Raw genomic sequence first — 17,453 nt, 5'->3', positions numbered from 1 at the left:
AATGATTAACTACTTAAGAATAATTAAATATGTCTTGACTTATAAATAAATAAAAGTTACATATACATTTCCAAATTAGCAATTTTGAGTATTAGTAACTCCTTGACTCCTGACTCCTTGACATAACTTACCATTTATTGTGATACATTTAATGTGTAAAACCATGCAATTATTTTGTGTGTCTTAAACGTCAGTCCACCCTGTTACATTGTTGCTACTTGACCTTTCAAATCTTAAGCATATCTAGTAAGTCATTTCCTTGGAGGGAAAACATCTAAAGAGCAAAGTATCAGTTATATATTTTTCTTTATTTTCCTTATTTTTTAGAAGACTTATAAAACATGACATTTCTGCCTTATTTTGTTAGTATGGATATGATTTTCTTTAATAGATTTTATATATAATAGCGGTGTATAGGCTACATCTCATAAGTATATTGTTAGGCTATATTGTTATATATTAACTGTGTTTTTCTGACAGATTATTCAAAATAATTAAATTTTTATCGAAATCCACTAAACTGTAGGAATGACCTCAATAGCATTTCCATGACATTACTCTTGCCTCATAATTCTCCAGACAATATTTAAGCACACTCAGCATGTTTCCCTGGTGTACACCTGAGTTTTGAAATACACATTTACACCAATTAAATGAACCAAACGCTGATGTCACGTGCACTCAGATTTGCACCAAAAGCTGTAGTGTAAAAGCACTCATGGATGTTGTGACTGGCCTTTCAACACTGTTTGATCTGAAGAGAAATGCTGCAGAGATAGTCCAGTAGATGGCACACTTTATTTTCTCTGCAGTGCACTTCCGTTTCAGAGAGAGAGAGAGGGAGAGAGAGAGATAGAGAGAGAGAGAGGGAGAGAGAGAGAGAGAGAGGAGGGGGAGAGAGGAGGGGGGATGGTGGGGGGTATCTGAGCCTCTGTTTATAAGCATTCGTCTTCTATATCCATTAGAAATCCAACATATTTGGTGTACTCGAGCATTTCAACAATTACAGTGTGCTCAGAAGGAATTACATGGTCTGGACTTTGAATTAGGTGCTTTAATGTTTGCAGTGAATAACTCATAACTTGCTGTGAAAACAAAGACCCCAGAATCTTTATAATACACAACGCTACTTTTGTTGGGTGCCGGGAGTGTTGTTTGGATCTGACATTCATGTCTTCAAAATATTATCAATATTTGGGAAGCTATTGTGTGTGTATAAAAGTGTTCCAATTAACACTATCCTAATAATTAATATTGGGTTGTTATAGTTTTGACGATTCATCTAGTCATATATGAACTATATACAACTATATATATATTGATTTTCTATTGCAATTTAGTATTAGTTAGTTTTAATGGAAATCAATAAATAAATAAACTACATCACTAGTTTTGTTTCCCATCATTGGCTTTGTGTTATGTTTGAGTCATTGTGGGTTCCCTTATGCATTTATGCACATATGCACTCCTCAAAAACTTTGCTGATTGTAGACACGCTGACATAGAGAATAAAACGTATATATTTTTCAAATAGAATGAAAGATCTTGAATGTACTTCACATTATGTTACTTATTGTTCCCAAGAACATGATCTATTTAATGCCTGGTTCAGACTACATGATATTTGTGTCTGTTACGATAGTCACTGTGTCAGATTATGCCATTTTGACTCCTAAATTCTTGTGTCGTAGACAAGAAACAAGGCAGACTACACGTTACCGACCAATCATCGTTTGTCGTTTTGAACGATGCGAGTAATATCATTGAGAAGGCGGAACTTCCGGACAAAAGCGCATAAAAAAACAATGTTTGTACTAGCTTAATGCTAATGCTTAATGCTAATTCCAGAACTCACCAGGTTACTGAAGCGCCTCTGCTATCATTTGCCAACAGTTATCTTTACTCACTCAGTTGTGGTAGTCCTTCGATTAAACATTATAAGGGCAGGAATATTGTTGCTTACTTATAGCTCCACAAACCTTTCTTCTATTGCATAATTAAACCTAGCAGAACCAATGCCATCATCTCTCTTCGTTCCACCATGTTTGAAAGCTTATGGAAGAGCTTCTAAGCTCCTATTGGTCAACGTCACAGATGTGATGGAACCCGTCGTGATTTAAACATGCTAGTCTTTCTGTTGGGACGTCATGAAGCTTAGTCGGTTGTCATGCGCTATGACACATTACACGAGATAAAACGATCAATTAATGCGTCCTGATGCCCATTGTTGTTTACGAATCACCACAACACCGTCTAATGAACTGGCCAAAATCGGGCTGATACTGTGTAGTCTGAACCCGACATAAGTCCACATGTCATACTGACAAAAAATATGCTTCTAACCACAGGTCAATAGGTTTGCAATGCTGTTTGCGAATGTTCGTTGGAATGGTTTCAGGAAAACCCAGATTTGTTTAACTATGTTGATAAAAAAGACACTTGTGCCTGTATCTGGCTTACAATACTTTTGGGGAACGCACCCCTGGATGGCTGTTTTTCGATATATGTCAACCAGACGGGTGTTTCTTGACCAATTGGGTTAGGTAGCTGCAAGAGACTATTTAAAACAGACTATTTGAATATTTGAGTTTGTTTTAGCGCTCATGTACTGTATAGTTCAAAACAAGAATAAACGTGGATTGCACCAAACTTCAGACTTTTAAATCACACTGGGGCAAGTTTCTGTCTGAACAAGCTAGATAAAAGTTAGAAACCATTAAAAAAAGCACAAACAGCTCAAGCACATGAAAGTAGCTAAAACTCACATTCTGTAGACGGCGGTGTAGTGGTCTTGATGTTCTCATTGCTTGGTGTGAACAGTGCTTGCGTGGGGCTTATGGGAGCCACCGGAGGAAATTCTCCATTGGCTGAAGATGAGAGAAAAGACACAATACATTGTTGCAGTCCAACAATACTACTGCAGCCAGAGACAATCTTGCAGGCATTGAACAAGCACAAGCCTATTGAAAATAGCTCTATTTTGCCTTAAAAAACATTATTTTAGATAATATATTCCACAACAATACACATTATATAAAGCTAGTAATGATATTAGCATAATTGTCTTGAGAATTGCTTGAATATACGAGAAAAATGCGCTGGAAAAATGGCTCAACTGTTTGCATATTTTTCACATTTCGAGAAATGTTAATGATATGCTAATGAGGATGCTTGCTGATGATGTAGAAGTCTCATAAGGGTGAGCACTAGACCTTAAAATCTTGTTATGAATTACTCAACAGGAAAAAAATGAATGTCACCAGACCACTACTTATAAATGCACATGTAAACAATGGATAATAAAACATATATTCAAATGAACCATAACCTTTCTAGTGTTAATTGCTAATATAGGCTATATTTTCAAGCCACCAATAACTTATGGGTATCTAGAATATATATATATATATATATATTTTTTTTTTCAGAAAGCTTAATAAAACCTGTTTCTAGGCACATGCAACATTTAGCCAGATGCATTTGCATTTCATGAGGATTTTTCTGCTTCCTGTCTCTCTTTGACTGGATTTGACATTTCCATCACCTCTCCTCATGCGATTTTCATGGGCTAATATTTTATGGACAGCCCTGCTTGATGCTCAAACATGCAGGATCGTGAGCAGGCAGGGTAAAACATGTATTATCTATATCATTTTATACCAATTGCGTTCCTCAGTTCTTGATTCTGATTGGTCGATGTGTTGATTGCACTGCTGTGAAGTATAGTTCCAGGATTGCTGACCACGTAACAAATCCCAAACCACCTCGACTCGGACGGTTTTTATGGAAGATATTTTATTTGTGGCACAGGGAGGTAGCTTTAGTGATGGAAACTCGAAAACATGTCTTGAAATAAACATATGTACATGTGTCAACTGTGATTAATTGACTCCAATAACTGAATCATTGGTAACATTTTATTTTAGAGTGTCCTTGTTACACGTGGTACATGCTTACTAATTAATAAGTAATAACAGTGAATTATACACAATTACATGTGATTAACCCTATAGTAAGATGTTGTTTATTAATATTACTCAGTACTTAAATGTGTAATTGCACTGTAATAAAGACACACAATTTAAAATGAATTAAGGTTTACATCACGGGTTAGGGTAATTTTCAATGAATTCTTCAAAACCTCAGTGGAAAAAAAAGTAACTGGCAGAAACAAATATTCAAGCGTTTGTCTTCAAAGAGTTTCCAGACTGTATTAGTCTGATTATGAAGCATGCAATACTTATTATTGGTGGTAAAACACATCAGTCTAAGCTCCACAAAAGTAGACAGCCACCACCAATGGTGTCAAGAGTTTAGTTCATGTTTCTTAATTACGATGACAAGCCACATGAGCTTCTGCATTGTTCCAATTGTCAACTCCCCGTGAAGACAAATCATCCCTTTCCCCCAAACGTACAGTAGCTGCTCAGACAACACTGGGACTCTGTGAAAAATGCTACCTCTCATATCCATCTCTTAATCTTTGCTTTAAAAATACTCATCTACTCCCACGAAACCCCCACACCACTCTGACTGGAGCTGGCATCATTCATCACAATCTGGACTCCCCGTTACAAGCTCCTTCCCATGATGCACCCTGTCGCTGGGCTATTATCTCTCCTCCCATTTCAGGAATCAAGAAAGAAGTTGATCCGTTAAAATCATACCTCCGAGACACCCTGCCTTGTGTCTCATGCAAAAAAAGGAAAGAAAAGTTTTGTCTTTTACAACAAACTAAGTCTAAATCAAACAATTCTGTAGATAGTAGTTACTTAAGAGCAGTAATCATTACATACATGTGAAACTCGAAAAATTTGAATACCGTGCAAAAGTTAATTTATTTCAGTAATTCAACTTAAAAGGTGAAACTAATATATTATATAGACTCATTACATGCAAAGTGAGATATTTCAAGCCTTTATTTGTTATACTTTCGATGATTATGGCTTACAGCTATGAAAACCTTTTCACAATATTCTAATTTTGAATTTGGGATTTTAATAAGCTGTAAGCCATAATAATCAAAATTATAACAAATAAAGGCTTGAAATATTTGACTTTGCATGTATATATATATATAGGCCTATGTATGGAATAAATAGAAGAGGGAGGACCAAAATCATGGTGAGGAAAAGATCAATTTGACCTGCATTGTTTTATATGTTACTTTCGATTAAATGAATGCACTCGTCGATATGGCAGTGCTATACTTGACAGGTCCTTTAGACATTGAACCATGGTAGTGTAGTTCATTGATTTTTTTGTTGATTATGATGGCATTATTTTGTTATGTGCTGCTCATTTGCAGTCTAGACATGCATGCAATGTGAGATATTTCAATTGGATTTTTCAATAAATAAACGAGATGAATAGAAAACTAATGCATGTTACTTATTTGATTTGAACTGAAGCATATATAGCATACATTTAAAATGTGACATTCTACATTTTGCTCCCTAAAATGACATAATATGCTACTTGCAATGCATTACCCATAACATGCATGAGTTGTAACCACAAGGCCATTGCTCTGATTATTCATGTATTTTTCACTTCCCGCGCTGTGGAGAAGTTACAGGTAGTTTGACTGCAGCTGTACACACTGCGGTATACAATTTTTTGGCGGGTGGTCAAAGACAAGATTTCTTGAACTGTGGAAGAATGTAATCCTTTGCTCCAGGGAGAAATGACACTCAGCAGTTTTCCAAATCTGCCAGGACAATCAGAAAACAGCTTAGTCATCGCTCTTCAAATACTTCAATATGTCTCCATATCCAATTGGACAGTTGAGATACTTGAATGGTGTCTATGATAATCCATATCCTAAAGCCTAGAATGAACATTTAAGAGCATAGTTTACCAAACAAAGTAAAATTATGTAATCCGTTAAACACCCTAATGTCATTCCAAACCCATGAGACTTAGGTTATTCTTCAAGAAACACATTGAGATATTTTTAATGAAACCTGAGAGGTTTCTCTCCCTCCATTTAAAGTCTAGGAAATCAAAACTTGAATCCAAGTCTTGTGAAGAGATATGATCACTGTATATGATGAACAGATTTAGACTTTTAATACTTCTAAACAATAACATCACATATGTGACCCTGGATCACAAAACCAGTCACAAATCGCATGGGTATATTTGTGGCAATAGCCAACAATACATTGTCAAAATGATCGATTTTTATTTTATGCCAAAAATTATTAGGATATTAAGTAAAGATCATGTTCCATGAAGATATTTTGTAAATTTCCTACCGTAAATATATAAAACTTTGATTTTTGTAAGTGAATGCAGCACAAACGCGAACATAAATGCACAACTTTAAAGGAGATTTTCTCAATGTTTAAATTGTTTTGCACCCTAGGATTCCAGATTTTCTAATAGTTCTAATAGTTTATAATTTTCTAATAGGAACATCGACCAAATATTGTCCTATCAAACCATACATCAATGTAAAGCTTATTTATTCAGCTTTCAGATGTATACATCTCAATTTCAAACCCATGTGTCTGTTTTGTTGGACATTCTACATTTTGTTTACCTGGACATTCAATGGTTGGACAGGAACCTCTCAGGTTTCATAAAAAATAATCTTAATTTGTGTTTATTTGGGTGAACTATCTCTTTAAGACCTTACACTGCCGTCTCTTCATTTTACTGATCAGAAGCATTTCTTTTTGCCCATCTGAGATAGTGTGTTATTGATGCCACTTTTATTTTTAGTGACAGTAGAGAAAGAACAGGGAATAATGTGTGCAATGGAGGGTAATGAGATTGTGAAAGTCACACTTAAACTTGTGTTCCTCACATCAGTACCAAGGCTCACATTTTTAAGGATGTGTTAGGGCATGGCATGTGTTAGTATTCCAATATCATATATACCCAGGGGCCTGAATGAATTCAGATGAAGCTAGATGTCAGAGGGGTTCTCTGCCCACTGTCAGTTTCTCTTAAGGGGGATGTCAGATGAGAACTTTTAAATGCGTGCTTTGTAGTGCAGATAGCAGCACTTATTGCAGTGCTGCAGGGAGAACGATAAATCAAACGTGCAAACTTGCAAAATTCTCTTGACACAATTGTAGGCAAGAATTGCACCTACATACGTGTGAGCTGCTCTGGCTCTAAAAAGTATTTAAAACCTTAAACCACACTTTAAAATTGATTTAAGTGCATTATATGACAGAATATCAAATAAAGTGGCATGGACATTTTACTGAATCCTCATGTTCACTCTGCACAGATATAGTTATCGTCCAGACCCGGTCTTACATTACAAATGGTGCATAAATTGAATAAAACTTTACAATAATATTACTATTTTACTTTAAGATAGTTGCTATATAATATATTAAAATGCAATTTGACTTGATATCTAATGCAGTTTTTTTAATTGAGGCTTAAGTACTTTTTGGCAGCGCTAAACCTGGGATGGAAATACATTAAAGGAACTAGAACACACACACACACAGCACTCCAAACATTAGCTTGAACTAGGTTTTCAGTCGGAATTCAGAGCAATTCTCACTGGACCACATAATATCTGACTCCAGCTGCCAGACACATTCATAATATTTCAGCTTGAGGCTTGATTTTTTCTTTCAGTAATGGTTGATTGAGTTCAAACTAAGCTTGGACTCTTGACAGACAGTAAGTTGCCCTAAAGCCAAGTAAGGTTTATGAAATAAAAAGTAAATCTGATGTTTAAGACTGGGACACATCTATGATGAATATATAAGCTACCTTTCTCTCCCTTTGTCTACATTTCAGAATTCCAATATCTCCACTTTTAATAGCATATCTGGCACCCATAATCCCTGTGAGATAGATTGGAGGATTCCACTCGTGTTGTTGAGAAAGTACTCATTAGGGAAACGCCAAACCATCGCTGAGCAGCTGGCATTGTCATAAAAGCAGCGCTGGGTGATTTTTACGAGTTTTGGGCACCACAGGTAGTGCCGTAGAATGAATCCTAAAAAAACTAGTATGACTTCCCGGACAGACTTTTTTATTTTTTATTTTACTGTTCCATCACAGACTGCCACTCTGGGTAGGCATGCAAATTTTCTTATTGATATGACTCCCTGTTCCGAAGAGAAAACTAATAAAAACAGGATAAGCGAGTCTGCCACCATGCCAAAGCCGGGAAATAGAGGTAAACACCCACAAAGTGAATCCGGTGCCATCTGTTTCAATCGGAGACCAGTGAGACGGAGTTACTGCTCTTACAGGAAACACACAGAGCAATAGAATTGTCGAAACTTTATTTATCGCCACATGACATTGCATAAACTTTTTAGAATGACATCACAAGCTCATTAGTGGCAGTCCAATTGGACCACCCAAGGGTTAAGAGCCTTGCACCATGAAACAATGTTGATGGATCATAGCTTGTGATTTGTGGGGATAAAAGCAGCTTTCTGGTTACCAGCTCTGAGCTTTAAACACTAAACCCGGGCTTTTCAGCTCCAGTCCTCTAGGCCTCCAGGACACTGTCCTACAGATTTTAGTTTCAAAGCTCAGGCTTTGAGAATGTGTGCAGCTCTTACTGAATTTTAATTAATTAGAATGTTAATGATTTGTTTAATATATTTGATTTAAGCATTAATTGTACAACATTTTTCTCCTTAGACACATCTTTTGATGTTTAGTTGTAACTTTAAAAGCCATGTATTATATTTAGTTTGAGTTAGTTTACATTTAGCTGTCTAGTTAAGTTTGTTAAGTCTGAATTTTGTTTTAGCAATGTATGGCCACTACAGGAGTAACTGGTATAATTTAAATTTCAAGTTCATATTTAAAAAAAAAAAAATCATGTATCAAAGAGTTATTAATTATTTTTTATTATTTTAGTTCTGAAATCGTTAAAATTGATTCAGTTTTATTTTTTTCCAGTGAGTTTGTTTGTTTATTTACTTATTTATTTCAGAAATGCCAGATATAAAGTCAGATGTGCAAAATATAAACTATTTAAAATATATATATATATATATATATGTTTTTCATTAACAGTATTAACTGTATGTGTTGACATATTATAGTAGGAGTTAAAGCTAAACAATTAATGTATATCATAGCCCAAATAATTTGATGAGAAATGTAGGTGTTTATATTAAAATCTCGATAAGAGATAACATTAAGAGAAGTAATGCAACATTACTTAATGCATTAGGAATCAGGAATTATATATATATATATATATATATATATATATATATATATATATATATATATATATATTATTATTATTATTATTATTTTATTTATTATTTGTTTTATTGCATGAACCTAGGTTAATGTTATATTATTGTTCATTGTTAATTCCAACCCGATCTCACAACAATTCGTACGAATTTTACGAGGTGACTAATTCGTACAAATTCATACAACCTCACTCGCATGAATTCTTACGATTGTTTTCTGAATCGTAAATATTTTATGAGTTGCCCAATTCGTATGAGTTCGTATGAATGACCTACCCCTGATCTTGCCCCTAAACCTACCAATCACTGGGGTTTAGACAAATCACACGAACTCGTACGAATTAGCCAGATTATACTCACTGGTACGAATTCATACGAATTGGTTGTGAGTTAGCGTTGGTTATTTTCATGTTTATGTATAATACATTGATGCTAATATATACAACTTGAAATGTTAAAAACATTGGAAAGTATTCCAAAGTTATTTGCAGTGTTGGGGGAAAGATACTTTTAAAAGTGCATTACGAGATTGTGTTACTCCCACAAAAAGTACTTAATTGCATTACTTGGTCACTTTTTCATGGAACGTAATGCATTGCATTACTTTTGGGGTACTCTCTCTCACCTGGGCTGGACTTTTTTTATTAATTGTATATATATATATATATATATATATATATATATATATATATATATATAACAAAAAAGTTATATTTCTTTGGGCAAATGTAAAGGCCTTTTCAAACCAAAAGTGAAATGAATAAACCTCAGGAAATTGACGCCTGAACAGTAAATGGCGCCGCTTAAACAAACCTTTCAGATGTGACGCCATTCTGAATCGCAGAAGAATAAGGAGAATAAAGTCCAACACTCTTACTTCAGCAATAAAAACTAAAAACTAAACACAAATGTGATGTTTATCTGACGTCATTTTTGTTTATTATGGTTGAAATGGCTCATTGAAAGTCAGCAGCTCAGATTTTGGTCAATAAAGTGAGATTAAATACATAAAGTATATTGAATTGCACTGTCTTTATTCCTTTTGAGGCATACTGAATCTTTTTTTATTTTGTGCAAGTGAGATGAGTAAATGCTCACATTTAGTCTAGAACTACAATAAGCATCATGTTATTTGTAATGCGTTACTATTTGTTATTCTATGTTAACTACTGCAATAACTAATGTTAACATACAACCTTACAGTAAAGTGTTACCAACATCTCTTGTATTGCTCATTTTTGGTATCTTTGCCAACCTAAGCACAATTTGTGACACTGAGATTAGATTTATCCTGAAATTCTGGAGGAGACAGATGTCAGATTAATACAGCGTTTTTCTCTTAAGAAAATCTCAAATTCATCTACTCTTATCTCATTGCTGTCTAGGAAAAAAACAACTGATCTTTTGTGATTTATCCTACGGGAACTGTCAAGCATGTTATGTGGATCGTACAAAATTTAAACAATAACATTTTAAATAAATCAGTCATGCCAACGGTGCACACTGCTCACCCTTGGAAACACTGCTGGATGGGTCCCGCAAACCCCAGCGTGATGATGTATAGCTATAATATTTAATTTAGCCAGGGAACGAGGGCATAATACATAACTCCACACATTCCCAAGTGTCATCGGGAAGGGAAATGGCAGAAAGGATGGAATAAATGGCAGCCGCAGTGCAGCCGTGTCGAATCGATGTGTGGCAGAAAATGGCGTCAGATACAAATTGCTGGGCAAATATTTCATGGACCAAGTGAGCTATTCAACATCAGTGGCCCTCTCTCTCACGCCAACGGAGAGGGATTAAGACTCAGATCTTACAAAGATATTCATCTCATCGTGTCTAATGATGCTTTCAAATCATCCCACTGTGAGGATCAAAGTGCCAGGCATCAAGAGAGAAGTTGTCTTGCACATATTATTTATGTATGTTCAGGTTAAGCTGTCTGCTTTGCTGTGTATTACTGGTCCTTAATGCAAGGAAACATTACTGAAAGCTACAACAAACTGGAATTATAAATGAATATGTTTTAAACAGCACAACAAACAACTGTAAAGCCCTATCCACTCCTTCTGGGAAGCGACACACTTCTTCTCGCACTGTTGCCAGGGTCTAGAAGGGCAAATGTATGATAAAGTCAGTGCCAAGTTGATTCCAAATGCCAAAAGCTGAAGTAAACACATTGGCTCGTTCGGAGAAAAAAAGCGAGACACCATAAGGCCAACAAATAAAAGATCTTATCCTGTTTAATCCAAGAGGTTTGCATTAATGATTCCCATTCCTGTTCTTTTCCCAGCTGTGCAATATCCTGTGCTGATCTCCTTCAAATCCGTCTTAAGAGCCCCCTCAGACGGCTTACAGTTTCCAGCACAATCAAAATGTGGAACTCGAGGGGATGTTTTTCTTGTCTTCTTAGGACTGGCTAAAAGGTCTTGTCATTCTTGTGTCATCTCAGTTAGCGTGTGTCAGAGTCGCTGTGTGAAGAGTTGATTCCAGCTTCAGCAGTCAGTGATTTATATGAAACATCAGGCCTGATCTACATCTACGGCTTTGTGTGGTCAATCCGTGTTACATCACACAATAAATTAATCTTCATTTGAAGATGCACATTTTCTAGACCTTGGCAACAGTTCGAGAAGAAGTTGTCAAAAATATAGATATATGTATCGTATCGATAATGAAATATCTGAAAATACTCTTTTTCTGCAGCATTGATAGACCGATAGCTGCACGTTCTCGCTCTCTCTTCTCTCCGATGGGGATTGACAGTTCGACATGCACCCGCCTCCACTCATTTACTCGTCTTATTCACTGCAGTCGAACAGTGTTGGATGTTAGGTCTGGAATTTCGGAGCGGGGTTGCTGGTATTGCACATTATTTTCCTCATTCCTGCAGGTTTCGCGCTCACACCAAAAGTGATCTATATAAGTGATGCTCTCACAAAGCCACCTCTCAAACAGCTCACGAGTATCAAATTGAGCTCTTTTTTTTCTGGGTCATTGCGCTTTAACTGTCAAATACACACAAAATTATGTCAAAATGCCCGTCTTGGCGAGTATTCCGGGGAACACAGTAAGTTTTGGAAAAGACGAAAGAAATCACATGTGTAACTGTATATTGGATCCGTTCATAAGCTCTTAAAGTGACAGCAGCTTAATATTCCTGCTGCTGTCTGTCATGTTAAAATCAAAGAACAAAAGACAAAGAGAAAATCACTCACTTGACAGAATAACTTTTGTAGGCATTATGTTTAACACTGAAGACTATCCAGAGTTATTTTACATTTGATTACTTTATTTAAATTATGTTGTGTCTTACCTAAATACTATTGTTAGATCCACCTGAAAAACTTAAAGCCATGGTTATTTAATTTGTGTCTTTATTTAATTGTATTTATGTGTGCCACCATTTGCAATTTGTTTATTTGTGGTTATTTTTTTACTGACTTTAGTTTCAAATACAGCTTCCTTGTGCTGTGTGTAAGCAATTGCAACAAAAGTATCAAACCATTATGAGATAATAAAAAATATCTATATGGCAGTTGTCCCTGTGGTATCGAACATTGAAATGTTCAAGGTATTGTAATTCCAGCATCATGACAATACTAGTGGAAGGGGCTTTACAATTGTTTGTTTTGCTATAAAACATTTCCATCTATAATTCCAGTTTGTTGTAGCTTTCAGTAATGTTTACTTGCATTAAGAATCAGTAATAAACAGCAAAGCAGACAGCTTAACCTGAACATACATAAATAATATGTGCAAGACAACTTCTCTCTTGATGCCTGGCACTTTGATCCTCACAGTGTGATGATTTTAAAATTCAATTTAATTCATTTTAGCCATTAATTTATGTATTTTTTTACAAAGGAGCACCATGTTTTTTGGACATTACAGATAATCTCCAGGTAGCTGTACAAACATCTGCAAATATTTTCAGGTTGTAATGGCAAGCATGAAAGCAATATTTTTAGATTTAAATTTATAAAAGCTAACAGCTCACACCGAATCAATTCAGTCAATTCACCAGCTCTAGTACCCTGAATCTAAACACAAAGTTGATGTCAATCAGAAAAAAAGTCAACCAGTCAATAAATACTCATGATACGCCCACAGTGGATCAATTTCAGGCACCCTAACCACTGTAATAAAGTAAAATTAAAATAACTAATGCTAATCAAGACCAGTTTCATAGCGTTCTCTTTATGCGAAGTCAGTTCCCTGAAAACCGCATTGGAGCTTGAATGGATGGGGTGGAACCGGCCACTAAAAAACCTATTAGTGGATGGTTAACGGTTGTATTAATTATTTATTTTTAAAATGGCTACTTCTCTCATCTCAGGGTGGAAAATGGCTGATAATGAAAAGAGTGAAGATGCAACACTCACTTTCAAGGAAGCACTCCATGCTCAGAGTGAAGTTGTCCACAGCAAATGCAATTCCCGCAGTAGAGGAAATATCAGCGCTGAACTGCAGGTAGAACCTAAAGTGTGACAGAGGAAAAGGGAGATCAATTAAAGAGAGTGAACACATCTTTTAAGCCGAGACACACAGCAGAAAGTGGATAGCTATTAACTAGAGTCCCTTTGGAACAATAAACACTATAAATTAAATGTCTGTAAACATGCTCATAATGTCATTCCAAACCAGATTATTTGGTCATTCCAACAAAAAATGAGATGTTTAGCAGAACATCCAGACTGCTCTTTTCCATACTTAAAATAATGAATGGGTACTGAGGTTTTCAAATAAATTCTGTTAAATTTGTCACTATGGGCCAGATTTACTAACAGCTTCCACCAGCGCAAAAGTGTCTTTTGGCATAAAAAAAAAAAAAAAAAAACCTACTGTCAGGATTTACTAAAGACACGCAGTGAAAATTTAACGTTGAAAGGGCGTGACCAGGGTTATTTTTGTGGCTGAGATTATTGCATAATGCATTTGTAGAAGTTTCCCTTTCAGATGCACAATTTATGGGAGGAAAGTATTTAAATGATTCATGCAATGTGATTAACTAAGGTTTGTGCTAGTCAATTTACTGGTATTGTGCCATTATTTAATGCCCACACAAAGCACGTCCTTAAACCAGACGCTAATTTGCGTTGGTCATTCTGGTAATGATTCAGCTGTGTCCGTGTTCTTTAACGTCAGTAGATCACGCAACAGAAGTTTTCACTCTCATCTGCGCTGTTTTGGGGATTGTGCTCTCTCGCTAATTTACCGTTTAGTAAATCTGGCCCTATGACTTGTGTGCTATATCCCTAGTCTTCTGAAACCATACAATAGCTTTATGTGAAGACTGGAATATGCACTGACAATTTTATTTATGCTGGTTTACCACACTGCAGATTTAACATCAAATGTTATTGGTTCTCAATGTTTGTAAAACAGCACAATGGGCATTTTGTTAAACCTCTACTTTTGTGTTCCAAGAAAGAAAAATGTAGGTGTCATTCTTTAGCTAAGGTGTATCTCAAAACCACCACAAATTTATATTTATGGCTACAGTAGAACCAATCAGATTTTGAATAAATCCCTGAGAGGAGTGTTATCCCCTGCCCTAATATCTCCCATGATAATAAATGTGTAAGAACTGGCTCTTTGGGTCATAGGGCATGAAGCTTTGCAGCTATGCTGTGAAGTGTTAGATAAATCTAAAAAATTGGAACTACAACAAGAAAAGGGAAAGGAGGCCAGGAATGAAATTTTAATCGCCCTCTGTGGACTGGAATTAGCGAGACCCTGGATAACAAGAGTGGAGGTTGGGGCGGTGGGAATTGTGGGGGTTTTGAGAGTGTTGATGAGATTCCAATCAAACATGTAGAGATGTAACATCCTCCTATTTTCCTCGGCCCTCCTTACTCTTACAAGTCAAGAGCAGTTGCTAATTGGAGTGAAAGTGTGGATGAATGGTGAACCTCTTCATTGATTTTGTTTCCCTCTGTCAGTTTTTTTCTTCTGGAGAGAGTGATAAGGTGAGCACTGGATGTGCTGTGCTCTGTCGGGCCCATATAGCAGGGACGCGGCACCAGTGGGATTCATTAGGATATCCGAGTAAATGTGTGGGTTTGTGCGAAACCAAAGGTAAATGTCTACAGCTTGCTCAAAGGTAAGTGAAAACTTTTGCATATGTATCCGAAACTTCATTTTGCATATATTCTCCTTAAGCAGAAGCATTCCAGTCATTGTTTACCTGATTATGCCATTGTTAAGTTACAAATCATGTGCACACTCAGACCATGGAGGATATTCAGCATAAATTTGATGGTTGTAACTATAGACTTACAGATCCACCAAACCGAAGAGTGGTAGGGTAATGACTTTCCACCCTTTCCCCATATTAGCTTCGCTTGTTGAGTTCCAGAGACTCCGTTGGCCCTCGGGTCCTGTGCTGTTCTCTATAATCCAGAGAGATAGCACTCCATTTGAAGATCCACACACCCAGAACTTGACCTGTAGAAAAGATCAGATTTGGTAAAACACTTTATTTTGATCCAGTTAAGACATTTGCAACTACATGTCAACTAACTCTCATTACAGTATTAGTAGACTGTTTGCTTAATATGTGATAACACTTTATTTTGATGCTCCAAAACACACATTCTACTCACTATAATATTTACCCAAACCCCAATACCTAACCCTAACCTAGCAGTCTACTAACATCCTACTAGCCTAATACCAGTTAGTTGACATGTTGTTGCAACTGTAAGTTACTTACAGTTGGCACTCAACAAGAATAATACTTTCACCAGCTTATTGAGAGCTGTAGCAGATAAATTCAAGTGAAACATTGTAGTTACACGAATTCATAATCCCAATACTGAAGTTACAGTACAAATGTAAGTAAAGTAGGCTAAAAGTTAACATTGTGAGCCAGTTTTACATAATTTAGAAAGGCTATGCATGTCAAGGTTATGTGTATTTCTTATACTTTGTGTTATTTTAATTTGTTAGTAGGGCTAGATTCATGAACTTAAACATAACAGTGTAATAAATTAATCTAAATGATCGTAAAATGAAAACATTGTCAGGACTTGCTAACCGATGTTAGTCGGCAGCATTTGTGTTTTAGTATTAATTAAGAAATAGTCTTACAGTAGGTTGTTATGATAAGCATAATTTTCTTTGATAAAGAATGAAAACTTTTCAACATTATCACATCAATGAGGCTTTGCGTAAGCATAAGCGACTTTGAAATGCAACTGGTTTATTTTTGCCGCGGTGGCTAACGTGGCGGCAATAGGCATTCTGGCTGACTACCAATTGTATAGTTAGTAGAATGTCTAAAGTGGTCCATTGAAATAAAGTGTAACCTCTGATTTACGCATGATGATACATGTAACATCAACTTTTTTCCCTTCAAAATAACTTTCCCTTCAAAAAAACTTTTTCCAGTTTCAAATTTGGCATATATTTCATGAATGATTAATATAAATCTCAGCCTCAAACAGACAACTCACAGTCATTGTTTGGTGCATATGGCACGTAAAATGCAACAAACTGGCTGAAAACCAGCAGTTTCAATATGTAAGAGCCTTATTCACAAAGGATTTTAGCAGAAGTTTTGCCTGGCACTTTTTGAGTGGTACAATTAACATTGCGTTGATGTTTGTATATGTGCTACTACGAATTTTTTGCAGTTATTCATGAATTTATTACTGTAAGAAGGACCTTTGAAATGGGCACATATCCAGATGTGCAGTGCATTCAAGCACACTTTAGGCCTTTACAAGTGTGGTTCAAGTGCCTGGTATGCAGTGGTGAGGAGATACTGCAAAGTACAGCAGATATTGGAAGTCTGCTGCATCCTTCACAACCTAGCACTCAGATTTGCATGATTCATTTAGTGTGTACCAGGTGCAAAAACAATGCAGACAGCACATGCAAATTAATAAAATGTATCAGGAGGAGCAAAACATTCTTAGTCAAATTTTGACAATTGGGCACTAAATACCCTTGACCAGAACTGTATATTCTTATATATTGGTTTCAAAGGTGTATTTGTTAATGTAATATTCTGGGTTCAAAGCAAATTGAGCTCCAATCAAAGAGACCAGTACAGTGGCATAATATTGATTCCCAAAAAATTTATTTTGACTCGGTTACTATGTAAATGAATAAGGCCAGGACACCAAATGTCTAAAAGTATAATAATACCAGTACATTTTTACCTTTTGTGGGGATTTTTTTTTTGGTCTCCATGAGAAAACAGGCTTATAAATCATACAGAATTATCTTTTTTTT

General features: G+C 35.9%; 1 protein-coding gene across 1 annotated transcript in view; it reads right to left on the bottom strand.

Annotated features, from left to right (window-relative positions):
- alk (ALK receptor tyrosine kinase) overlaps positions 1-17,453 on the bottom strand; it is a 203,518-nt gene that overhangs the window by 29,328 nt on the left and 156,737 nt on the right. The window contains exons 8-10 of the mRNA XM_079632171.1: positions 15,493-15,659; positions 13,595-13,689; positions 2,766-2,867 (exon numbers count right to left, since the gene is read on the bottom strand). Of these exons, the coding sequence (XP_079488297.1) occupies positions 2,766-2,867; positions 13,595-13,689; positions 15,493-15,659 (364 nt within the window). The remainder of the gene's footprint in view (positions 1-2,765; positions 2,868-13,594; positions 13,690-15,492; positions 15,660-17,453) is intronic.

Source organism: Phoxinus phoxinus, assembly GCF_949152265.1.
Source record: "Phoxinus phoxinus genome assembly, chromosome: 13".
Classification (NCBI taxonomy): Eukaryota; Metazoa; Chordata; class Actinopteri; order Cypriniformes; family Leuciscidae; genus Phoxinus; species Phoxinus phoxinus.
Note: the sequence above shows the minus strand (reverse complement) of the source record. Positions and strands in the feature narration are given on the sequence as shown.